Source organism: Mugil cephalus, chromosome 5 (genome assembly GCF_022458985.1).
Source record: "Mugil cephalus isolate CIBA_MC_2020 chromosome 5, CIBA_Mcephalus_1.1, whole genome shotgun sequence".
NCBI classification, from domain to species: Eukaryota; Metazoa; Chordata; class Actinopteri; order Mugiliformes; family Mugilidae; genus Mugil; species Mugil cephalus.
The window spans coordinates 18,123,307-18,150,049 of NC_061774.1; the positions used below are offsets into that span (position 1 = coordinate 18,123,307).

Consider the following 26,743-nt stretch of genomic DNA (forward strand, 5'->3'; position numbering starts at 1 on the left):
AAGAGAATTGGTGATCAATCAAGCTCAGACCCCCCACCCACCCACCCACCCAGACCCCCAAGCCTGTCTGGTGGTGAATACATGAGTTCCCTTGGGGGGTCCTGGCGGGAGATCATCCACCCCCTTTCTGCTGTTTTCCTCTTCTTTCCTGATTAGGAAACATACCCCCCCCCCCCCCCCCATGAAAGACGTGGTGCTGCCACTGTGGATGAAGAAAAGTGTTTTAAAATGGCACAAAACTGTTGTAAAATGAACAAATAATTCCCTATAAAAAACTACACTGTATAAAGGAAAGGGGTATGAATGATCAGATGCAGGGTTTACAATGGGGCGTCTCACTTGTATCTCAACCAAACAACGGTGTCATATGGGACCAATATGGAACCAGTCACGTACTCAGTGGAGAGCAGAGATGAGGGGCGGATCCTTGTGGGCCCCCAGTGGGGTGAAACCTTCATTAACACTCAGCAGGGCAGCATGGGAAACACAGGACATCCCCAGAAGCAAACGGGCAAATGGGAAGGATGGGAGGGAGTGTTTTGGATGTTTTGGTCTCTATGAGAATTTTTTTTTCTGGGGTTAAAGGTTGTATACATGAAGATATGTTCATCTAACTCACATTTTAAAACAGTGCTCATCAAAATGTAGGGTCTGGTTTCCTCAGACTTTTTGGTGATCTAGCCACAGCGGCCACTCACTTTTTTTCTTCTTTTTTTTTTTAACTCCTGGCTAATCTTCTGTTACATAACTGCTCTGTTACCAGCCCAACTTTGTGTTAGACTCCCACCCCCCTCTACCGCCCCCCAGGCATGGACCCCCCGTAGAAGGTAATATCCATGCCATCACTCACTGAGCTGAGGCACTGGCAGATTTATGACACATCCAGCTGAGAGGAAGATTTTTGGAGATGCAGGGGGTAAGGTAAGAAGGAAGCGACTGAATGGCTCCTTCAGACACAGACGGGCCAGTGGGCGGAGATGAGGCTCCTCTTAGACCTAATTACTTGCAAATTATGAGATTAGAAATGAACTAGCTTCCAAGGTGGAATGTGTTTGGTACACACACACACATATATATATAATTCTATGGTTAGACTCCAGCATGCTCTACTTTGCTGAGAACTTTTTATTTATTTATTTTTTAGTCTTAAGTACCTGTCAGTGTAGTTCCTCTCTTAAGCTTTGATGTACAGATGCATTTGCATTCCCTGTGAGATGTGACAATGACTGGGACAGGCAGAGGTGCCCCGGATTATCAGGCCAAATACCTCCTGACTTCTAGTGGTGGAAATACTTCCCTAATTTGGCTTTCAAAGCCTCTCTGCTCTTTGAATGAAATCAATACACACTGACATCAAAGTGGCAGTGGATCAACACTGGATCAACACCTCGGTGAGGCGTGAACTGCACCATGTTATCCGTGTAATCCTCTCTTAAGTGTATTCACTTCATTCATATTCTAACTTGTCCGCTCTGTCAGGGAGCGAAGCGGCCCTGTCGATTTTGTGAGTAAATGCATCCTCTCTGTCGATTGAAATGAAACATTCAGTTTCAGAGTTTCTTTTTTTTTTAACTTTCATTTTAATTAAACAAGGCACAATATTCTTAAATAGACATGCTGCATTTGTACAGGGAGACGTGGAAAAACAGAAATAAAAGTGCAAACACATAGACAGATAACCGGTGCGCATTAGCTTATTTTCATTTGGGTCCACGGTACCTCCGCCTCAAACCACTCCCGTCCCAAGCTTCCCTCCTTGCGCACACGTGTTTCACTATGACCTGAGAGCAGTCCTCACAGTTCACCTTGCAGCACCAGTGGAATTTACAGTTGCAGCTGCTCACTACCTCCGTGCGCTTCTCTTCCACCCTCAGGCCGCATTCATGGCACAACCTGCGGCAGCTCCTTCTCTCCCAGTTGGTTAAGCCCTCGCCGTGCTGCACGCACTCCCGGCCCTCGGTGCCGTAAAGCCCCATGCTGGCGTTCTTCCTGCAGTAATCGGGAGAGTCCTCCAGGTAGATGAGCTCCGTCTGCTCAATGCTTCCGAACGCGTCCACTATCGCCCCTCGGTTGTCCGCGCTGTTTGCGGCCCGCATGCGCTTTTTGTCGATGTCCAATTTCTGAGCTTCGCTGTGTTTGATCTTCAAGTAGTTGCCGATTTCTCTAAAGTCGGACAGCTGCGTCCAGCAGGTTTGGACGCTGCAGCTCTCGGACATCCCGTGGCATCTGCAGATGCGCTTCATAGTTGCTTTCACGGCCTGTTGGAAACCAGATACACGGAATTACTTCTAATGGCTTCTACAGTGGGACGTAGAATGCGGTTCTGTTATTAAAAACCTACCAGCCGTCCAGCCGCGTTGTTGTGCAAGTTGACCGCAGCCCTGGAGTCCTGACCCGTCTCCTGCGCATCCACGTACTGTTTGGAAATCCTCTCCCCGAAATCCACGTTATCACTGCAGCCGCCCCATAACCACCCACGGCCGCCTGCACACATCATAACACATCACATACTTTAGTCCACCGAGAATAGAAACCAGAAAAAAATAGCCCCAAAAAAGTGCGTCTTACAAAAAAGCCCCCAAATGCCGTGCCCGATATAGAATAACATTGTGGGTCATTTATACGTATATTTCCGTGAACCTTACCAATTTTTCCATTCTTTGATACATCGCAGCCACAGTTTTCAAGGTCTCCCAGACTGCAGTTCCTCGTCAGAGTGTACATGACCCCTGCTGCACTGATGGCATGGACGAAAGATGTCTCTCTGGTGGCTAAAAGGGAAAACGCATCGTGCTTTTACATAATGTTATGCGAAATGTGTCAGACATTCAGTAAGTGTTTCCTAGTGTGAACCCGTAATAATGGGAATCGAATGAGATAACAAAATGACTGTCAAAGAAAAAGTTTTCACACATGTGATATAAGGTTTGTCGTGTGCATACACACAGAAACTTTGCATGAAATCATAACCCACCTCGTCTCAGTCCTTTCGGCTGAGTTGCGCTGTCGGGACAGTTCCATCTGTCCCACGCAAACTGGTGTTTGCACTCCTCAATTCCACTCTGTGTCCCCACCTGCACGCTCCCCGCATAGGTGAGATAGGCCTGCAGAGGAGGCAAATGATAGTGTCCTTCAATTTCAAATTGCACTATAAATGTTGTCATCAACCTTTTAGTGCAAAAAACAATCACGAAGTTATTTTTATTTTATTTATTTACCTTTGGTCCTGTCATAAGGAAGTTACTTGCCACCCTAAGAGGAGGAAAAATAAGAAAATCAGATCATTCTATCTTAAGCGCATGAAAGATGTGCGCAGGCAGTTTGTATACATGTCTTACCAAGCATGTCCAGGGCACATTTTGTATAGAAAAAACAGCAGCCAACGTACTGAACGCATCATTTTCATCTGCACCTTCAGGTCTGTCTAACCAAGTGTGCTTCAACTTTCTTCTTTATTTGAACGAGCAACAAATGGAGCTCTTGTTCTTTGTTCCCGAGGCTCGGGGAAGCTGATTGGATGACTGCTTCAGGAAACGCCTCTATGCGCACTTCAAAGGATGGCATTAGGTCGCAGTTTATTTTCTTCCCCGAGGCTGTGTGACACCAGGGTACCAATACACAAATAACGGATATGGAATTTTGTCACCGACAAATCGGACTGAGGGAGCAAGTTGTAGAAAAAAATATTTATTTTAGTCTTTTCAGTTACAAACAAGTATAAAATATATTACAGACAACACAGGAGACACATTCAACAAATCCGACCAAGCATCCCCTAAACTGTTTGGTTCTCAAAAACATAAATTTATATACAGATCTATCTACAGAAATCTATAAGATAAAGTGCACGAAGGGATTTCAGGTGATGTGACAACTCATAGTAGGATTATTGCAATGCAAAGATGATTATTGAATCAATGCTGATGAAAAATGAGGAGTCCATACTCTGCGCAACAGATGTCAATCAGTGTCGACGCCCGTGGTGCCTGCGCTTCGTTTTATTTTGTGGGTGTCTTCCACCTTCTTTACGTGCGCAGTAATATTTAGTGACAACCTGTGTGCATTTTTCACACTTGACTGTGCAGCACCAGTGAAACTTGCAGTTGCAGCTGCTGACGACCTCGATGCGCTTCTCCACCACTCTGAGGCCGCACTCATAGCACAGCCTGCGGCAGCTCTTTCTCTCCCACTGGGACATGTTCTTGTTGCCCTTCAGGCACTCCCGTCCTTCCGTGCTCTGCAGGCCCAGGCTCTGGTTTTTGACGCAGTAATTGGGAGAATCCTCAAGGTAAATCAGCTCCGTTCTGGCGATGCTCCGAAAAGTGTGCGCGATGGCTCCTCGGTTGTCTGCGCTGTTTCCTGCCCTCGCCGGTTTCTTGTCCATCTCCAGTTTCTTGGCATTCTCGTGCTTCACCTTGAGGTAGTTGCCCACTTCTCTGAAGTCGGCCAGCTGCATCCAACAGGTCTGGATGCTGCAGCTTCCAGACACGCCGTGACACTTGCAGGCTCTCCTCATAGTAGCTTTGATTGCCTGCCAAGAGATTGCGAATGTTAGCTGATCACTCCTGCGAACTTTTCTCATGCTTGGATTAAGCCACGCACATGCCTAAATTCCACTGAGAAAATATATGAAGCGATTCTGACATGTATAAGGTATATTTTTTGTTACTGATCAGATCATTAATGCTTACCAGTCTGCCTGCTTCGTTGTTATGCAGGTTGACTGCTGCGCGAGAGTCGTGCCCGTCTTCAAGCGCGTCCACAAACTGTTTGGAGATCTTCTCGCCGAAAGCCACATTATCACTGCAGCCTCCCCAGATCCATCCTCTTCCCCCTGACAATTCAAAAATACGATTTATTTTTTCATTCATTGTATGAATACAACTTCAGATCGTCTGACCTAAGAGTTGGTTGAAGAAGATGGTTAAGAAGATGCGTACCTGTCTGCCCAATTCTGGAATCATCGCAGCCGCAGTTGTCAAAGTCTCCCATACTGCAGTTCTTGGTGAGAGTATACATCACTCCGGCAGCGCTTATGGCGTGGACGAAAGACGTCTCCCTTGTGGCTGCAATAAGTAACAAAGACAGCAAACTTATACTTGGCAATCCATTTTGGCACCACACGTGCGTAAACTGTGCTCCGAAACGCTGTGCGTAAAAGTCACTTTACGCACGACCAGAACGCTTTCGGATAATCATTGACATGAATAATATACAGATAAGGATTATTTTAAGATTTTAAGAGGTCTTACCACTTCGGAGGCCATTGGATAACTGGAGCGTGCTCTCTGGGCAGTTCCACTTCTCCCAAGCGAATTGATGCTTACACTCTTGAATTCCGCTCTGGGCGCCCACTTGCACACTACTTGCGTATGTCAGAAAAGCCTTGGGAAGGAAATCGAAATTCGTTATTATAAGTATTATTATGATTATTGATATAACAAGTAATCTGTGTGATTTCTGTTGCCACAGAAGATGTTTTACGCACGATACGTTCACACAAAACAAGCATATATTTACCTTAGGTCCAGTCATGAGGAAATTATTCACTGTCCTGTAAAAAGAAAGTGAGACAGCCTTGTCAATCTCAAGTCACCATACACGCAGCAAACAAACTGACACGGCGATATTTTAAAACTATTTCCTTCAAATGTATGATCTTACCAGGCATATGTTGGGAGAAACTGACAGCACATGGACAGAACCATGAATATAAGGAAATCCCGTGATTCCATAGCAGCTTTAGTCCAGCAGAGGCCTGTTTGTCGTATTCCAGATGTGAGTACCAAGAGAGAAAGAGGCAACTGAAGTTGTTGCCCCACTCCGCGCCGATGATATTTATATGGTCGTGCCCCTTTGATTGACAGATTTGTCCGGCAGGTAACGTTTCACTGCGAAAATGCGTGAACAACGACAGCGATTGCCGCGTCCAATAGACAAATAGCGGCCGTCGGCGCATAAGTGCACTTCAAAGAAGAGACGCAGACAGTCAAACTGCCCCTCATCCATTCACCTGTCGTTCCCAAGCTTTAACCCTTATACACTTTTCCCACGAAATGCAGGGGATTATGTTAAAATAAATCATGTGTTATGGATATTACTGATAAGGATAAATGAAACCTAAATCCATATTATTGTATATGAATAGTTGAACATAATGCGTAATACTTTCAGAGAAAAGCTATAATAGTAAAGTGGAATGTAATTAGGCGTTGACTGCAACACAGAGGCCATAACACATCAGATCACAACTTGGCCACCCCAACAATGCAGTAAATATGTTTTATAGTTATTAAATCCAGTCATACATGACGGAAATGCGGTCCTAGGTGCCGTCAGAGGGCTTCTTGTGTTGTTGAAATGTTTGGGAAATGGCACCAGTGTCCCACGGGGACACACAGTGACTACAAAGCCGTAAAGCCTTTCAGGAGCGACGGTATATAGTCATGGTAATACTGCCTCACACATCGGCGAAATTGGCATCGCCATGATAATAGGATAATAGATGTTTCCCTGGGAAACAACTCGGTGTGAAAACAGTCTGGAATTTACAAGAGTGTAAACACATAGTAGCTTTAATGTTTTAACCGACAAATTGCACGGTTTATATGGCCAGTCATTTTGTTGTATAATCGATTTAATTTAAGACTTTTGCGCAAATCTAAATGAGATATTCCTGGATTATCCATTCAGTAATATCACGTTTAATACAGCTGGTCATCTTTTCCAAATAAAGCAAATAATCAGTGCCACCATCGACAGTCATCATGCCAGTTTCTGTCATTTTATACTTTTACCGTGATTTGATGCGAGACAAGTTAGTGATTAAGGTGAAGTTTTTAAATTAGATCGCTTACACTTGTCAAATCCCCTTAAGCCACTCAAAATCCCTTAAAACAACAATTCACTCAGCGCCCCGGACAATGGGGCGAGGCGGGGCGAGGCCCTCCACACAATGGCGGAGAGGTGTAGGTGAGGATAATCCCCATTAATTAGATATCACCCGCATTCATTTTTGCAGTATGACTGAAACCATGAGCACCCCCTGCACCAGGCTGATAATAATACAGAGCGATTCAAATCGATGTGGGATTCCTCATAATTTGTCCTTAAGTGAAGGCTCCGTTAACGAGTTGAATGGGTTAATAACGGCAAACAATAGCGCTCTATAGACCTGGGCGTGCGTTTGCGTGGGTGCTCGATGTCCCATAAACACAGAAACTGTCAAGGACAAATCACGTGGGCTGTTAGGTGGCATTTTGAGAGTTGTTTTAATCATTTTATGTATTTATTTCATCACTGATTTCAAGCCAGACATTCAAATGTTGAAGTAGATGCATTTTATTTATACATAAAGGAAAATAATTAACCCCTTTTGTACTTTGATTATTGTTCCATAGAGTAAAAAAAAGTTAAATAGTTCTTAAAGACATGTAGATACATTAGGCCGCCAGGGTCAGGGCAGCGTTGATGGATGGATGACTGGCGAGGTGAGAGAAATGGAGCAATAAAGTCACAGGAGGTGTCGACTTTGACAGGCCGAGGGAGAGTGGCAGGACTGGTGACGCCAGTCAGCGACACCAGCAGGCGGAGACGTCGGGCTGTAAATCACTGCCGTGGGACGTAGTAGATGTTAATCCATTATATTATGGAATTAAGTAATGATTTGTGTTTTAAAAGGCGTACATTAAAACTAGTGAATGTGAAATAATGGTCTAATGTCATTTAAGCATTCAAACTTAAGGCTTACTTTTATTTGTGTTTAATAGCAGGGATGTTTTTTCAGTGGTTCCCTTTCAAATGTAGACTGTATAATTATCTAATATAGAATAGAATAGAAACACCTTTAGTTGTCCCACAATAGAGAAATTGCAGAATATAAATATAATGTAATATAAATATAATATGAAATAGGTTTGCCAGATTTAAGCTAATGCTTAAGGAGTCTGTGATTGTGAGGCATCCCCAGGTGGGAACGACATGACAGTCATGCTATGGAGAGAGTTTGAGATTTCTAACTTGTTACTCTGGCTAGCAGGCACTTATTGGGCTTGTTAAATATTATATTTCCTTGAGAGTTAACAGGGCCTTAGGTTCTATGAGTAAAACAAAGTAGGTTGGACTTCTTTGACACAGAGACGTTATAAACACTTTTATCTTTTTCATTTATAAAGCCCTCACTGGTCATTTACCAACATATATATCATCCATGCTGGACTGGTCCGCAGCCACTTACACATCCCACTGGTTCACTCTGAACTAGGAAAATCTGCTTTCAGTTTTTGTGCACCAACAGCGTGGAACCATTTCCACACCACACTCATGATTGACTCATTACTCCTGGACATTTTAAGACGTTACTCTCAAACCACCTCACTTCAGCGTGCACCTGCTTTACAGAGCACTCTAATGTTTTAGTTTGTTTTAGTTTTTGTTTGATTTTATACGTTTATGTTGTTTTACTTCAACAGTATTGCAAATGATGTAAAAATCAGTAAAGTCCAATAGTAATAGATATATATAAAAAATAAAGCATTCATTTTAAACATTTGCCTAATTTATCTAACTATTTGAGGTTAATTTATTCAGTTTGTTTAGATTACTTGAACTAGACAGGTATTTTACATACGTAATAAAATATAGATATTTTATTTTATTATTTGCATTGATGCTTCAATCTCCATCTGATGATACTGTGCGTAGTACAGAATGACTTATAGGACATAGGGAGGCCTCACAATCATAGCTCTGGTTCATTCCCGTAGAATGATGTTGATAACCATTAGACTAGACTCAGTTAGCATTGAAACCTGTAATTGTGATTCTTCCAAAATGTGAAAAATGCAAATCATCAAATGTGTGGTTGAGGAACTAACTGCATCAAGTTGGAAACTAGTGAAAACACTATTAATATTTCCAATGTCACAGTTGCTAATGTTTGTTGTTTTGTTTACCTCTAGACCATTATTACCGGATTTCAGAGTTTTTCAGTGGGAAGGGACCCCCGTGTGGCTATTGTTTGTTTAACCTAGCAACAGTAACCTAGGAAGTAAGGAAAGGGAAGGAGCCGTCTGGTTGGTGGTCAGCTGGCCAATCAGAAGGCCAACCAATGGTCAGTACTCCTCTGTATTTTTATTTTATCAAATAATTAATTGGCTGAAAACATAAAAAAAAAAGAATTTTAAAAACAGCAATTATTAATATTAGTAGATACTTGAGAAGGCGGAGATTATGATTCTGTGGTAATTTTTTGTCATTTTTATTTATTGAATAAATATGAGTCAAGGAAAAGGCCATTAGCCAGGCTAAGCTAATAATGCTAGCTAGCCAGTACAACAAAATGAAATGATTTTTATTGATGAATTCATTTGTAATACATACCCCGAATGCTTGATTATATAATAATATATTTGTGGTTAATTTGTTCATTTATGTTTAACAGTTATTACTGACTCAGACTTGTAAAATATGGAGATTTTTCCATTTAACCTCTCCAAAATCTGATTAGACTGCCAGGTAGTGCAGTTTCATTCAGATCTTATGAGCAAGCTCATTGCGTCGTGACGTGTGTCCGTGTGTCGCAGTGTGCGTATGGCTTTGCGATTGTTTCTGCAAACGAGACAGCAAAATGCACGCGTCTGACTGGTTCCATGTCTTCATATTTATTTCACAAAGAAAAGTAAAAAGTTTATTAAGAAAACATCCCACATGATTAGACTCTGATTGCTCCCGTGTCTGCAGACAACCCCCAACCCCCCCCTCCCCCTAGCCTGGATGCCTGCCTGTCTCTCTGTGCTGCATCACTACGCCGCTCCCCACTTTGGCAATATCAGAGACATGTTAGCTGTAGGCTAACGGTGCGAGACAGGCACCCAGGCTGAAGTTTTTTTTTTAGAGTGGTAAGAGAGCCCCCCATGTGGGAATGCCATATACCCTTATAGCACCCCAGGGAGCCTGAGAGCACCCTTAGCTGAAGACAATGTAAGAGATTCAAATACTGTGATAATCAAAAGAAAGTGCTTTTTCGCTGTGGCATCTCAGCTTCTGTTCTTCTTGTGCTCGAGTCAAGGTGTGGCGTCGCCTTTCCTCTCTTGCTCGATGGCTGGAAAAGAAGAGAAAGAAACGGCGTCGTCAGGCTCGCGTTCCGAGAATACGTGAGGGGAGGCTTTCCCTCGATCTGCTGTGCGTATCAGCGATGTGCTGATGCTGCGGCTATTTGTTTTGCTTGCCGAGCATGTGTGCCTTTTTTTTTTTTTTTTTTTTGACAGCAGCGTTAAAGGGGTGATGAGTTGGTGCTGACAGAAAGGTTGTTGCAGGGGATCAAGGCGTTACGACTTCGACACGCTGTACAGAAAAAAAAAACGAACGCACGCACTCGGGGGACACACTCACTCTCTTTGGTGGGCAGAGGGTTTTTCTCTTTTGTCTCCGTCTTCTTCAGCTTTGTCTTGTCGAAACGGGCGATCTCGGTCATGTCGGGCTTGTCAGACATTTTGGCTGGGAAAGAGGGGGAAAAAGAGACCGGGTTTGACTTTACCTGTCAAGCATCACACTGATAATCAGACATCATACGTGAAAGAAAATGAAGTGAAAATATTCAAATTGAGTGATTTTAGAAGACAAAACAGACGAATGTTTGATAATGATCATCATCTTTGTAGCTGGTTGCAACACAAAGGGAGTGGCTAGGACACGTGCAGCTCCGACCACATCCACATACATGTCTGCGAGTAACGGTCGCCTCCCACACGTGCGCTGTCTTGATATTCCAAGATGTCCACGAACATGTGTCTGCTCTTTCCTTTGTCTCACTTCTGCTCTCTTTAAGCCTCGAGCCTTTGTTCTCCGCACTGGCTCTCTGTTTCTCTCTCTCCCTCTCTCCCTCTCCCCCTGTCTGCACCCACCCCTGCAGCCTCGTGGATGTGGGCAACGGTCCGCAGGCTCCACTGCAGTCATTTTCCCAACCTAGCCTCAGGTCTGACTAATCTGTCTCTCGCAGTCTAGCCCAGTCACGCCTGTTTGAGCCGCTGCTCCGTCAGGGGCTGCTGTGGAAATGTGACGAGCCCGCGAGCCCGCAGCCACTCTTATGCACACAAAGCCGCTGATAAATTATCCTCACTGCTGTGAATTTGCACAGGGCCTAACAGCTGGGAAAATGGCCAGATTTATGAAAATGTCTCAGTTAGAAACGGAGCGCAGATGTCCCTCGGCCGAGCGCTGACATCAGCAGCAGCGGCAGCAGCCTCGATCTCATCCTCGTCTATTCGAAGCCGACATCCTAACAGTCCTCCTCCTCACCATCCCTGTTTTGCATCTTTTCACTGCTGCCATTAGCATCCATCTTCTGCCCGATCCAGCCACACCCTAATCCTTTGTTTGAATCCTGCTAAAAACACAATAAAGCACAGACACAGAGCAAATGACGAACACGCCGAAGCGGAGATGAGTCTTTCTTACCGGTGTTCGACACAGCAGTGGGCTAAAATCCACCGGCGGAGAGAGGGGTAGCAGAGTGGGGCAGAGACACAGATGTCGAGAGGAGAGCGATACGGAAGCTGAGCGAATCTGCCGGTGTGAGCACGCCTGCCTGCACCCAGGGTGTGGGTATAAAAGGGGAGGGAGGGGGGAAGAGAGAGCTGGTAGAGAGAGAGAGAGAGTGACTGAGCGCTTGGTCATCCTTCCTCTCTGTCATCAGCATTAATGTTCATGAGGGAAACCAGCCGCTAATAGGAAACAGCTGTTCTGAGCGGAGCATCTGAGATTGATTAAGATTAAATATTTAGACAATGCACTGTGCGCATCATGCACTGCCTCATACTGCGTTTCGCTGACGCACGGTATAAGATGACTGTGCCCTTCTACCGTTGTGATCATCTTTATTCGCTGGTAACATCGTAAAATGATTATTTATAGGACGTTGTAACAGGTTATCCTTATTGGGGCGAGTGCATGTCATGGACTAACGCCACATAACACAGCATTTATAGCCTCTGCTAGTTTGTGATGCCCATCCTTAGAAGGAACCTCATACCAATACACAAAACCTGATGAGAAACTAAAAAAAAAAAAAAAAAACTGCCAAACATAGTGACAGAGTAAAAAGGCCGGAAAACTCAATGCAGCGTGTCATCTGATATACTACTGTGTATTTATTTATATTACAGATTTCATGGACACAGATTTTATTATTATGTATTTTATATTTATGTATATTTTTAATATATTTACTCATGAACCCCTTACACTTAAGCTGCCACTAGCTTCCAAACAAAACTTCGTTGTAACTTGTGTGCAATAACATTTTAAGCTGTTTAATTTACTTATTATATGAATTTATATGTAAAACTGTGACTGCTCTCCTGTTTCGGCATGCTCTCTGTATTCCTACATCTATTTTTTTTTTCTTTTTTATAGAATTAAATGGGGTGTGATAGTTAATCCCTGCAAATAAATAGCTCAGCCCTATTTATTTCTTCAGTATTTATTTTGATACTGACAGTCCTGGACTCATGCTGCCTACTATATAGGATTCAAGCTAGCTCATGCATGGGGACCGTTATGCAAAAACTCAAGAAGAATCATCAACTATATAAGTCCTGGTTAAAATCTGCAAACAACATCCACTAGTCTTTGTTTCGCATAACTTATTTCATTGTTGGTTACAGCTTTTGCTTTAATTCTGCATTCAAGCGCGTCGATAAAAGCAGTAATATCTATTTTAATGACTGGTTACTGATGTCAATCAATTGCCAACTGTACGCATGCATCCACTGGACACTTCCTCTGTGACTGAAACACTTTTTCTATACTTGTCTATAAAAAAATAAACAAAATATATGTTATAACACAAAACTCAACACAGGTATTCCTTATTTATATATTTGTAATAATTCTTTCTGTTGGATGTTGCTGTGTAACTCTGACAAGGTAAGTGAATTTAGAAATTTGGGCTTAAAATGGGGTTTATCAGAACCTTGACATTACTAATAATAATAATAAGTCTGTGATTGACAAGATGAGTGAAAACAAAATCAGCAGCAGGCTAACTGATAATGACAGTAACGGTTAGCCGGATTTCTCTGTCACATCGTGTATTTTGATGAAGCAGCTCTTGATCACATCAGGCTCTAATAAAGCCGCTGATGTGCGGAGCTCTGCTGACATCATGAAACCTGCTCGTCTTTTAATCTTCGCCGAGGTACGGTTACGGCCCCGCTGATGGCAGCTGCCGAGGGAATCCGTCTCAGAAAAGCCGGCCTGGTCTCAGGACGGGATGGTGATGATGAGTCAACATGACCTCAGTGGTATGATCTGCTCGGGCAGTGGATTTAGAGTGAGGCCTGCCGCCCCACCCCGCCTCCCGCCACGCGCATTACAGATGACGTTTCATTGTCGTCTTTTTGAATTACTGTCTTTGTGCAACATTAAATGCCATTAGTAGGCTAAATATTTATAGGCTTAATATTCATTGCCACTCTATGTGCATATTTTCTTCTCAGTGACTGAAAATGTTTTGGTTTTAGTCACGTGACGTACTTAGTCATGAACCCCGTGTGTTACACTTGAACTATATATAGTACATGACACATGCACATACTATCAGCCTGTGCTCTTTCAACATGACTTCAGCTCTACAAGAGTCACAATGAGTCAAGCAAACTCGGACACATTAGGTTCTGGCATTCGCCGTGTTAATGTGCGACATTTCCTTACTGAGTAGCTTTGGGTTTTACTGGACACCACAGTGAGGTCATTGATTGCTCTGTAGGGAGGCTGCGACACCACCTACTGGCTGAAGCACTGAACTGCCTTTGCATTTTAACAAGAACCATATACAACGATCGGGCGCAACATTATGACCACCTTCCTATCATTGTGTTGATCTCTCTCGGGCCTCCAAAACAGTTGTGACTAATCAGAGAAAAGACATGGGTCTTCTGAGGGTGCCTTGTGGAGGCTGGCAACAGTGTGTTGTTAGTGGGGGCCTTTGGGTCCTGTGGGTTGAGGGGAGGGGCCTCTGTGGATCAGGCTTGTTCCCGTGCATCCAACAGATACCTGACCAGTTTGGGATCTAACAATTTTGAAGGCCAGGTCAACACTTTGTGTTGTTTTTTTAGTCTGCGTCTTGCTGGGGACGGCTGCTGCCGTCAAGGAGTGTCATTGCTATGGGGTGGGGGTGCCTGGTCTGGTCTAGGTGAGTGGTACATATTAATGTAACATCCACACGAATGTCAGGTCCAAAAGTTTCCCAGCAGAACACTGTATTGTCACAAGTTCGTCAATGTTATTCACTTCTCATGTCAGTGCTCTTAATGTTGTGGCTGATCGGTGCATGTTAGACATGTTCAAGCAAACTGAATGATAATCTGCAGCCTTGTTTCACTTTCACTTGACATTAGGCTGAGCGCCACATGCAGCACCCAAATAATCCAGACTTACTCATGCGATTGCCCTTTCGAGCTCATTATATTTCAATGCGCCTCAAATCACCGACACCGGTTCACTCCTTTCAGGCGCACATGTTCCCATTGAGTTGTTTGTTTCTTGGTGATGCCGTGCAGAGCGCGAGCTCTTTGACATTCTCTAACTTGCCCGGGCCTTCCTATTAACCTTTCTGTTTGAAGTGTTATCATATTTGATGCCCAGAGACAGGACGCACGCTGACAAAGGTCAGAGTTAGCGGCCAAATGACCTGTCAGAAAAATCGGATAACCTGCTGCTTGCTGGTCGGAGGGGGGTGATAGACCAGGGAACCTTTTGTGGGATCAAGTCCGTCCGTCTGCTGTTTGATAGGGCCTAGATGAATGAGGATGGCGATGATGGACACACATTGAGCTGCTGCAAGAGACAGAATGGATAGATCGGTAGCTAGTCAGACGGATTTTAAAACACTCATGTTGACCAAACACAAGATGGCAGCACATGACCGTTTAAAACGTGCAGGCTCAGCCCTGTAAGGGACCACCAGGGTGCACTCATCTCTCAGCACTAACCACCAGCATGTAACAGCTTGAATCATACCGACACTAATGTGATTAGAAAAAAAATTCTCACACTTTTCAAACACAGTTTAGTCCATACTTGTTTCTTAATAGCAAGTTGGAGTATCGAGGCAGTTAGCTCAGTGGTTTCAGCATGACACTAAGACGAAAGCGAGGATGAGTGGAAAGTGAGGTCCTAGACATTATTATCAGTTCAGCAGCAAAGCTTCAAGTAAAACATTGTGTACAGTACAGCCGTGTGTGTGGCACAGAAGCACGTTGTCTGCATTCTGAATTGCAGGTGTGTAACTGGATTGTTGCTGTGTTTTCATTTGTAGAGAGGGTTTGAAGTTGTCAGAGAGATCGTAATAAAAGTAATGTTGACAGTCGTGGTAACAGATAGGACAGAAGTGACTAAAAAAAGTTGACAACAAGTTTTATATTCATGCATGTACTGTAAGTCTATAAGTTTTTAATTTTAGTGTGCACTGTCTATTTTTATTTATTTATTTAACTCTAAAGTAATAGTAAATGGGGTTTCTTTTATTTTCTTGTCGTCGTTTTCTTGCTGCAAATGAGTACACTGATCAGTGTCTCGTGCCTGCGCAATAAATATGAAACTACAGTCAGTGCAGTCAGAGTCTGTCACAGCGGGGGAAAAAAAATACTAAATTGTGTGCATGACTGAGCAACTTGCACTGTTGAATTAATCATCTGTGCTCTCAGTTTAAGCATAACTCATCACCTTCACACCATTAGCTTTGTCTTGTACCTGTAACTATTAATACATAACGTGTTATCTTTTGTGAGCTGTGTTTTACAGTATAACAGATTTTTATTTCACATTAAAGTTTCATGTTGCCACTTGGAATTTCTGCATAACCGAATGTGCTGTGCCAAATGTGGGTAAGATACGTAGCAAATAAATATGAGGTGGTGTTACAGTTTGTAGTGCAAATTAAACTGAGAGTATTGGGAAAACTTCCAAGACACGTTTCGAGCTCTTAACTTGGCACAAGGACAAGATGAGGCAAGTGTTAATAGCCTAGCCTGACTCTGTTCAAGCAATCCCAATTCCAGGATGTCAGTAATCGGGCCAAGATATTACTCTACCCATCTGTTGATAAAACCACAAGTGTTTGTATGGCTTAACATAAAAAAGCCGATACAACATGTCAGTCGTCTGTCTAAATGTGAGCTTTAGAGCAGCTGGTTATTATTATTATTATCTTTTAAATTAACCTTTATTTAATTTTTAAGGGAGTCCTGATCAAGATATGCAGCAAAATCACACACAGAGACAAAAGACAAATAAAAGAAGGTAAAAACTTATACCCAGATTATAAAAAAAAAACTATTGTGAAGCTAGCCTCAAGTGGTTGGAAGGTTTTGAACGGAATAGCCATGTTTCCAGTTTTTATGCTAAGCTAAACTAGCCAGGTGTTGACTATGAACGTAAATATGCGTCTGAATAATTTTTAAGCGGTGATGGACAGAAGAGTAACGTACAATATAATCATACATGACATCTGATGGCTACCGAGTAGATTTAGTTTGAAATAAAAATGACTGCCACCTGAGGAGTGAGATGTTTAGCATCTGCTAATGTATCCGTTGCAAAAGATATTTAGGAATAGTTAACAGCGATTAAGGTATTTGTGGGGAAACACACAATCTTTGATTTCCAATGTGCAGGGTTTAGAGGAATTGCTTTCATTTGTCTATAATAAACTGTAACTATAAATAGCTAAGAGTGAGCTTTATAGCTACATTAGTTGTGTTGCCATGTTTTACAGTAGCCAAGAATGGACAAAGCACACAGCACACACCCACCACAGGCTCTTTCCTCATACTGCATCCTTCTGGCTGAAAAAATTAAGCCAACTTCCAATCACCAAAAACTGTACTTCCTCAAATGATTTTCCAAGTGTGAGTCGGATCCTCAAGTTGAAATGGCCGGCGTACACAGTGGAAGTAAACATGTTCACAGCCTACCACAACAGTTTTTGCACATGGGTGAACTCATCTGTTTAAATAATGTCAAGACTTTGCATTATTAACATCAGCATCCCATTAGCATCCCTTTGCCACCAAAGCTCTACAAAAACTTCAACCCTTTATTCATTTTTGAATTAGGTGGTTGTTGGGTAGGGTCAGGTGCTGCCAAGATGGCGATAGAGAGGGAAACAAACCTGATGGAGGGGGTATTCAATGATTTGTAATATGCAACCTCACCACTAGATGTCACTAAATCCTACATGATGGACCTTTAACAGCCATTGAAGACGTGTGCACATGTGCGCACTTTCATGCAAGTTATTTTCCATCATCCAAGCTGATGAAAGATGATTGTAAGTGTTGGAAATAGAGAAGGCAATCTGAACCCCTGAACAAAATAAAGGAGCCATTGTTATTCAAAAGTAATACAGTGACTTTTCCGACCACATCCATCCAACTTAAATCCTACGCTACACTCTTATCAGCTTCATAGCAACAGAACTAGAGACCCCCAAAGCACATATGCAGAAGCCTTAAAAGTAATCTTCTTTACTCTGTCAGACATCGTTGTAAGAGTGCTGAGTTGTCTGTCAAGTTGTGTGACTACACCACATTCCAAAAGTAATTAGCTGTTAAACAAAATGGAGCTAGACAACCCAGAGCTGGGTGTTTTTCAGGTGGGCAGTTGAACGGGTTAGGACAGAGCAGGATCAGTACGACCAGATAAGCACAACTCCTCAGCTCGTGTGCTCCACGACTAATGATGCAGCGTTTGATTGGTGCCCTGTGTTCCATCATCCGGCCAATGAGCCGAAAGTATCTCGGTGTGGAGGAGTTATCTCACCTAGCCAGCTGGAGGACAGTGACAGAGATGAAAAGAGAAGGAGGAAAATAGTGGGGAGGGAGGAGAGGAGATGGATCGAGAGATGAGCGATAAGGAAAGGAGAGGAAGATGGAAGATTGGAGCTCTAGTGAAATAAAAACTGTTTGTTATACACCTTATCAGGTAACAGGGAGTAATGGAAATCTGTGATTCTGATGGCCGTAATAGGGTATGTTTATCTTCTTAGTGATTTGTGTCTATTCTGTCATTCTTTAAATACTTTCAGAGTGAGCTTAGGCTTTGTCTGCAAACACATCAAAGTGAATATCCTGTGTGCATCTCGCCTCTCTTTCCCTCACCTCCTCCTCCACTTTTTACCGGGGGAAAATGCAAAACATTAAGCATGCAAATTCAACTTGAGGCTCCAATGGATTAACAAAATGATCAATCCCATAAATCCACGCGTTGGTAAATTAAATGAACAAACGAGTGGCACACACACACAAAAAAAGAATACATTCATTTGTTAAAAGCAAGGAGGCCGCTGAAGTTAATCCCACGCCTTGAGGAAAAGTTCAGTGTGTTGTGTAGCTGTTCATTGCCGACAGTTAAAATAGCAATTAGTTACTAAATGGTGTTGCAGCAGTGCAGTTTTATAACCTGTGTATCAGAGAGGTTTCTTCAGATTAGATCAACAAAGCACAAAAGTAGAGCTCACAGTATCAGTATCTTTTGCTGGAAATGGATATTGCTGTTGCCTGATATTGTGATATAGAGACTTCACTCAGTAACTGCTTCAATTCCACTTCTCCTGTTGTTCTTGCAGCTATAGAGGGAATATTTAACACACGATTGAACATTTTCTAAAAGGACAAAGCTTCTAAGCGAGACAGACATTAAAAGAAGTGTTAACCCACTAAATTAAATATTAGATCAATCATGTCTCACTGCGGTATATCTTCTTTTTATATGCCGAGCCCTTCCTTTCGTAGTTTTCTTGGATGTTTGAGTCTGTCAGTGGTTGCTTGGTGTGTTTGTGAAAGATCTATATCTGCTTTTGATCTCACACAGTGAACAGAGTCAACAGATGCCAGGACCATAACATTTAAGTGTATATGTGTATGTTGAATTCTCATTTTTTTGCAGTTCCCGTTTTTTTGAACAACCTTGTCCATCCTCAGTCTGTCTCTTTCATTGCATCAAGGGAGTGTAATCATGTATTTCACTCCCCTATAGTTTTTCTTTCTATTTCATGTCTGTTTGTAGCATCAGAAGCAAAGCAAAGGTATGTGTGTGCTAATATTGTTATTTTATCATGCGCATACATGGTGTGCAGGAATGCACCAACTTTTTCTTGAAGGGAGTGTCTCGTCTTGTCGTCTCGTCTTCGTCCGCTTATCCGAGTCTGGGTCACAGGGGCAGCAGCTTCAGGAGGGAGGTCCAGATGGCCCTCTCCCCAGTTCTACCAGATACTCCGGAGGAATCCCCAGGTTCTCCCAGCCCAGACTGGAGATATAATCCCTCCATCATGTCCTGGGGTGACCCCGAGGCCTTCTGCCAGTGGGACATGCCCGGAACACCTCTAAAGGGAGGTGTCCGGAAGACATCCTCACCAGATGGCCGTACCACCTCAACTAACTACTATTGACGTGAATAAGCAGCAGTTCTACTCTGAGCTCCTCCCGAGTGTCTGAGCTCCTAACCCTATCTCTAGGGCTGAGCTTAGCCACCCAACTCATTTTGGCCGCGTGTATCTGCGATCTTGTTCTTTTTGTCATTACCCAAAGTTCATGACCGTAGGTGAGGGTTGGAACATAGATCAACCAGTAAATTGAGAGCTTCGCCTTTTGGCTTAGCTCTCTCTTTCTCACAACAGACTGGTTAAGCACCCGCATTGCTGCAGACGCCACGTCTGTCGATCTCCCGCTCCATCCTACCCTCACTCATGAACAAGATCCCAAGATAGCTGAACTGAGGCAGGACCTCCTCCCCGACCCGGAGTGGGCAATCCACCCTTTTCTGACTGAGGACCACGGCCTCAGACTTGGAGGTGCTGATCCTCATCATGGCCGCTTCACACTTGCCTGTGAACCGCCCCAGCAAGAGCTGTAGGTTGTAGTTCGATGAAGCTAGGAGGACCTCATCATCCGCAAAAAGCAGGGTCGAGATCCGCCGATCACCGAACTCGACACCCTCCACCATCTGGCTACAGAAATTCTGTCCATAAAAATTTTGAACAGAACCAGTGACAAAGGGCAGCCCAGGGAATGAATCTGACTTATAGCCGGCTACATTGACCGAACTCGCACTCCTTTGGTGGAGGGACTGAAGGGAACACATTTTCCAAAATGTTATTGGTACAAGCAAACTTATGCTACAATCTATGTTGTATTGTAGGGTTGGGTGCTGGGAACGACTTCATGATATGATTCGTATCACGATACGATATGTTATTGTGATATTATGATGTTGCGATATATTGCAACATTCTACATAGTTTGCTGAGAAATTCCAAATGCAGCTTAAAATGTACATTGTGTACATGTACATCAGATGACAGTGATAATTCAAATCCAAATCCAAATCCAAATGATGCATTCCCAATTTATTGCACAGAAAAAGTAGTGGTGGAGGTGGAGTCGTTCACGATCGGCCCAAAACATGACTTTTTCTGTTTCTTTTAAAATTGCTATTAAGACACCCAAAATTGATATAGCATTGGAAGAAAAAGTATTGCGATATATTGCCATATTGATATTTTTTCCCAACCCTATTGTACAGGATTGTATCGGTATTTTGTTGGAGCACGGCTTTAGAGCAGTAGTTCTGAGCCTTTTCTCCCCCCTTGGAGCTGCCCTTACTTGTAGGTAAGCTGTAAGAAATAAGTGAGAGTGGTAATATTGACCCAACCTCACACACACAGAAAATCTGTACTTTAGTTTGTTCTAAAAAAACAAAACAAAACAAAACAAAAAAAGCATTGCGCTGGTGTTTGTTTCAGCGTTTTTGTCCAACACTGTCTTGTATCTTGTTTTATCCTTTAGCAATTTTAACCTCCAAAAAATGATTACAATTAAAAAATAAAATCCACAATCCCTGTTACACGGCTACAGAGAAATACTCAGATCACCATAAAATCTCACTGGCTGACCTTAAATTGGAAAGAGGTATATTTAAATGGCATTTCTAAGTGCATATTCTTGTTATCTATAACATTTGGTATGAAAAACTATTATCACAACTATTATTAAGAATAATAACAAGCATTGTGTCAGTGCCCCCATTAAATTACAAAAAGGCATTAAAAATTAAGTAAAAAATTATGTTAATAATATATTTAAAGACATTGAACATTGAATGGGGTCCTATTTACCCCATTCAATGTTAAAAAAGTGCCGCTCTGGCTAAATTTGGTGAGAATCAGATAATATCTTTTCACATATTTGTATGTATAGTTTCATATGTCCACATAGATCTACATCTACATATCTTATTCCCATACTGTGACCAGGAGCATTCCCCTGAACAGCGCACAAACCACAGTCTGGGAACCATGGCTTTAAAGTTTCACCTCTCAGAGTCTCTGACTGCAAACGTGACCCCTGTCTTAACCCCTGTCACTTAATTCTCTAAGTGATGTGATGGCAACAGTATCGATTAGTCTTCCCACTCAGTCGGATTCCTTCTTAGCTTGGAGAAAGAATAGCTACACATTTGTAACTAAAGAGTATTCCTGGTATATTTCTCAAGAACATCTTTTCATTGTTTCATTGCACCCTCCTCTTCACTGAAATAAGATAGAATCTGTATTTTGTGGTCTTCTGCTGGCCCAGTGGTCCTCTGTCAATAGCTAGTGATGATGTAGTCCTCTGTGACCTTATACAGTAAGAGGCCTGTTAGTGGTTTACTGTATTATTCAAATAAATGCCGCGTGGGCCGAGTGAGTCATGGTTGCTTGTCAAAAAGAGGCTCATCTGTTAAAGGAGAATCTAGTTATTTATAACTTATTGTATAAACATCTATTGGTGACCGGTCTCGACTTAAGGTGGCCTTTAAAGGACAGAAATGGAAGACAGGAACAAAGTAACTGAAGAGTCATCACTAACATCAGGAGCAAAGGAAATGTAGGATATGGCTTTAGTCATATACTGTACCTGTACTCTGCAGACAAATAATATTTCAACACACAAGAGTATGGATAAAATAAACCCTCAACAAGTGCTCTTAAACATTAGCCTTTTTGATTTAGCCACGATGAGTTGCAACGGCTCTGTCAGCTCATGTTCACGAGCCTTTGAAGCGAGAGGTCAGCCCAGAGGTTGACTCGCCGCTGCTGTACGCGGAGTAGCAAGGTCACCGTGCACATGTAGCTCGCGTAAAGTCAACCAAGACGCTGTGAGAGGAGTCAAAATAACTCGCCTTTTTATTCCGATCAAAGAAAGGAGCAGTCTCGCGGCGAGATGCGCATGTATACACGGAGCTTCCGCTTTGCCTCAGATCCTCGGTGCGCGATGAGAGGAGCTGTAGATGGCTGAGGTGACAGCCTGGTTTTTGTTACCTAGGAAATGAGGTGATGAATAAAGGAGTTTTTGTGTGCACACTTGCATATGCCTAAGAAATAAATATTAAAAAAAAAAAGATCACCTCTTCCTTCCTTTTCAAATAACTATTCAATTTTCTGAAAACTCCTCATATGAATGAATAATCTAAATAGATGAAACTGAGTCATAAAATAGAACTGTATCCGGGAGAAGATAGAGAAAGAGTTGGGGGAACAAAAGCATAGAGACTTTTTTTTTTGTATGCCTTTCGGCAGCAGTTGCAACAGAACAAAGCCGGTTTTGTTTTGTCGTCGACGCCGCGCGTTGGGTGGGTGCGTGGTGACAACTGTTCGGGAATCCCTGCTCATGCACCTGAAAGGCTTTGGAGCTCTCCTTCTGAAATAGAGAGATTAATAAATGTCCGTCTGACTGCTTTAGGATTAAAGATACCCGCGCGCACGCACACAACGCCGGATGTGCGTGCGTGCGCGTGCAGCTGCAGCAGCAGCAGCATCATTGTCGGCACAATATGCCGCACGTTATCTCCACACAGCCACCTGTTTATATGAAGGGAGTCAACAGACATCATATGAATTCCAATAAGGCTCACCCTCAGAGTACACACACTTCATCATCATGAAGCTAGCACTGTTCACTGTAATCTAAATCCCTTATTTGAAAGCTCTGTGTGTGTGTGTGTGTGTGTGTGTGAGTAAGAGACACGGGGAGGACGGTGGCGGGGAGATTAAAACTGACAGTTTTCACCGGTCTTGGGGGCGATGCGTAGAGTGGGGTTAAGATAGTAGGTCTTTAGTATCAGCACGGGATTGATTGTGGGGTTAATTAGCGAGAACGACGCTCATCATGATACTGACAGGTAAACCGAGAGGTTTGAAGGAGCACATTAAAAGCACACCGACAGGATTTTCTCCCCATCGCACTTCTCCTTCAGGAAAACCCGTTTTTCCTAAAGTTCTCATCGAGCGACGACAAAACGTTTCACCGCGGCCTCGGGCCGAATTTGAGACTTTTCTCGCAAAAAAAAACAAGGGCGGAAGTCTTGTGCGACACTTGGAACAGTTGAGCATTCGCCTCACGTGCTGCTCCCACTTTCAGCAAGGAAATAAGACTTTTTAAACGGGAAACGTGTCGAGAATTAAAGCGGCTAATCCAGAGGATTAATACAATTGAGTTTGCTGGATTGTGGTAATGCCCTGTTCCCCTAAGCCGTGCCCATTAGGCACCTGCTGCTGTCACACTCGGATGGCTTCACGGGAAATTGCTTGATTTTTGGGGTTGGCGAGTGTATGGCAGGGCATTCGAACCGAAACACAGGAAAGCACTATCACACGCCGGGCGAAGACAGGAAGTGAGATTTCGCCGTTCTTGTCGTTTGGCTGCACGAGCCCAATTACCGGCCTCGGCGTGTGTTTGCTCGTGTGTGCTCGTGTGTGTGTGTGTGTGTGATTGCGTCAACGCGTGTCTGCAGGCAGGTGCGTCAGCGGACCCTGACAGTCAGATTTCATGCACCACAGGCCGCGCCACAAACAGACGTACTCCGTCTGAGATGATTGGGCCAACAGCTCCTCGAGGAAGCGCTCTCAAACGCAACCATCTTGAAGAGCCAATTGTGAGCGAGCCACCGGGCACCGATTACCACAACCGCTCTCCTCACCTGCTCGAAGCGGCTCCGAACTAAGTTGCCGGGGCTGAGTTGTTCTTCACTTTATTTTTCCTCTATTATCTAATGAATGAGACCTGACAAGTAATTCCTTTAGCTGTGACCCAACTCTTAAATCTAATTCCAAATCGCGTTGCCGTAATGGAAGTGGCAGCGACTAACGGGATCTAAGACGTGTTTTTTGGTAATGTAATAATTTTATACATTATCCACAATTTTGCCACTCTTGCACTGAATCGAAATTGCTAGTCATGGCACCTCCAGCCATTATTTACAGTTTTGAGGCGCAAATGAATTATAATTTTGTATCTCAGAGCCACAAACATATATTTATGAGGTGCCATATGGGTAAAATGAAACATAAACAGCGCTGTAGGCTTTGATTTATAGTTCAACATTAGATCCCCCCCCCCCCCCGCGCCACCATAATAGCACTACTGGCAACAGTAGCTGGATGCACAATGATCAGGCCGCTTCATGCTTTCATTATATTCCCCACGGGTGCTATGAAATTCTTTCATTCACTTTATGGTAAGTGCAATGGGGGAAAGGTCTTCCCCGTTTCATTTTTACTGTAGTTTATGTTGTTTTTATGCAAATGTAATAGGGAACTGTGATCTTTGGCTGCAGTGGAAACGGCTTTGTGTAGACGCACTTGCTTCTTTTTTCCAGTTTGCTGACTTGTAGTTGCATTGTTGGGGAGGAAGACCTCCCCTGTAACAGAGCTATAGACTACGAATGCGTTCTAATATAAGAGTCCTGCACTAAATCCCCCTAATGACTGCTCTGATGTTTAGACTATGTGTCAGAAAGGTGGTAATTCAACTGTGTGATCATTTCGGAGGATCTAGTTGTGGTGCTATTAAACGGGATTGAATTAAACACAGAAGTGCTGTTTGGCTTAGCCCACGGGTAAAAATGGGTTTGTTAAAATATTCGAAACTTGTGTACGGTGTAAATGTCTGGTGCTGTTTCTTTCATGCGCTCGAAGTGTCAGAGGTTGACTCGAGTGGTACTGGCCTTACAGCGGCTGGACAGCTCCCCCTTGTGTGTGAAATCTGCAGCCTGCTCAGTGTGAAAGTGTGAGGGTGTTACAAACCAGTTCCATTTGGTGTTTTCTTACTTCGGCGGTGAGTAAACTCGATGCCACTGTGCAGTAATGGTGTCTAAATAAATATAATTGAAAATGACTCTTTGGATCAACCTGATGAAAATAGGTCTACCGTGTTACCCTGAGGCATAATACAAACACTTTTTCTTTTTAAATCTACACCAATCAGGCACAAGATTTTGACCTCCGTTCTAATATTGTGTTGGTCTCCCTTGTGACTCACCATGTAGTGTCAACAGAATGCAGTTTGTGGGAGGGGGGGCTTTGGGTCTTATGAGTTGAGAGAAGGACCCTCTGTGAATCAGGCTTGTTCCAGCGCGTCCCACAGACACGTTCGGTTTGGGATCTAGTGAATTTGGAGGCTGCTTTTCATGTTTCTTTGAGTCGTTCCTAAACCTTCTTTGTGTGTGTGCATGCATCAGGCCATTAAGCAGTGTCAATGCCATTGGGGTGGTTGGTCTGGTGTACAGTAGGTGGGTGGCACATGTCAGTAGCAGTAGCATCCACACAAATTAGAGGTCCAAAAGTTTCCCAGCAGAACATTGCATTGTCACAAGATGGTCAATTCCACCTGTTTCTCCTGTCCTGTTTTTTTGATGTGGGGGCTGGTTGCTGTGTCTGCAAACAATACACCAGTCATCGGGCGCATGAATGGCCACAGAGTAGAATGTGTCACGCAGCCACTCAGTGTGTACCATTGCAGCGCCAAGGTCCGATGTAACACAAACGGATTAAACGCACGCGCTCCCTCCGTTTCCGCCGTAACCTGTACGTTGCGCGCAAATAGGTCACAGCCATCGTCTGTCTCCCCTTACGCTTCCCGCTCGCCTTCCTTTCGACGCCGGCCTTCTGACATAAATTAGACTTCGTTACATCTGCAGTGATGACCCCGTTCTCGTTTGTCCGTCCTCCCCAGCGTCGTATATGTTCGGCGCCCTCGGGGAGAAAAAGTAGTAATTAGTATGCTGATACATGAGCCGCCAGTGTTGCCGCAACTAGTTGAACAGCCATTTCCACCTCTCGCTGTGTAGTGAAGCACTGAAGAAGCCTCTGGTGTGCGCGCGCGCACGTGTGTGTGTGTGGGAGTGTGTATGCGTGTGTGCTGGAGTGTGTCTTATAATGAGGCTGAAGTAACACAGCGGTACATACTGTTCTTGTCACAGTGAAAGGTATAACGTTGATGACAGATGCTCTCACTATGTGGTCTAGCACTGACGCACTCTCATCTGTCTGTCTGTCTGTCTTTCTCTGTGTGTGTGTGTGTGTGTGTGTGTGTGTGTGTGTGTGTGTGTGTGTGCGTGCGTGGGGTTGTGTAGTTACATAAGAATCCACACTGATTCCTGGGATATGCGCTCTGTTCGTTTGTGCGAGCAAAGGAGCGAGGGAGTGTTACCATGACGATGGCATTAGAAACCAACCTTACGTGTGTGTGTGTGTGTGTGTATTTGTGTCTTCCTGTTCGTGTTCCTCGCGTCTGTGCGCGCGTGCCCCTGCATTTCGCTTCCAATCCCGAGCCAAGGAGAAGCGGAGAATCATGGGCCCCCTTGGCGCACTGAAAGAGGAGAAGAAGAAGAAGAAGAAGAGGGAGAGGAGAGGGCAGGGGGAAAG

At 43.6% G+C, this 26,743-nt stretch overlaps 2 protein-coding genes and 1 long non-coding RNA gene across 3 annotated transcripts; all 3 read right to left on the minus strand.

Moving 5' to 3' along the window:
- Nucleotides 1-1,576: 1,576 nt before the first annotated feature.
- On the minus strand, nucleotides 1,577-3,164 carry LOC125008585 (protein Wnt-8a-like). Its single transcript, XM_047585877.1, has 4 exons — nucleotides 2,975-3,164; nucleotides 2,646-2,771; nucleotides 2,342-2,484; nucleotides 1,577-2,258 (listed from the first exon to the last, which is right to left on the minus strand). Exons 1-4 carry the CDS (start codon nucleotides 3,162-3,164, stop codon nucleotides 1,701-1,703), a joined length of 1,017 nt encoding a protein of 338 aa, XP_047441833.1. The 3' UTR covers nucleotides 1,577-1,700.
- An 800-nt stretch (nucleotides 3,165-3,964) lies between these two features.
- Nucleotides 3,965-5,708, minus strand: LOC125008288 (protein Wnt-8a-like). Its single transcript, XM_047585465.1, has 6 exons — nucleotides 5,665-5,708; nucleotides 5,521-5,554; nucleotides 5,253-5,385; nucleotides 4,941-5,066; nucleotides 4,692-4,834; nucleotides 3,965-4,531 (listed from the first exon to the last, which is right to left on the minus strand). Exons 1-6 carry the CDS (start codon nucleotides 5,706-5,708, stop codon nucleotides 3,965-3,967), a joined length of 1,047 nt encoding a protein of 348 aa, XP_047441421.1.
- A 4,318-nt stretch (nucleotides 5,709-10,026) lies between these two features.
- LOC125008124 lies at nucleotides 10,027-11,616 on the minus strand. Its single transcript, XR_007112845.1, has 3 exons — nucleotides 11,458-11,616; nucleotides 10,393-10,497; nucleotides 10,027-10,102 (listed from the first exon to the last, which is right to left on the minus strand). It is a non-coding gene; the product is annotated as an uncharacterized LOC125008124 (long non-coding RNA).
- Nucleotides 11,617-26,743: the final 15,127 nt, after the last annotated feature.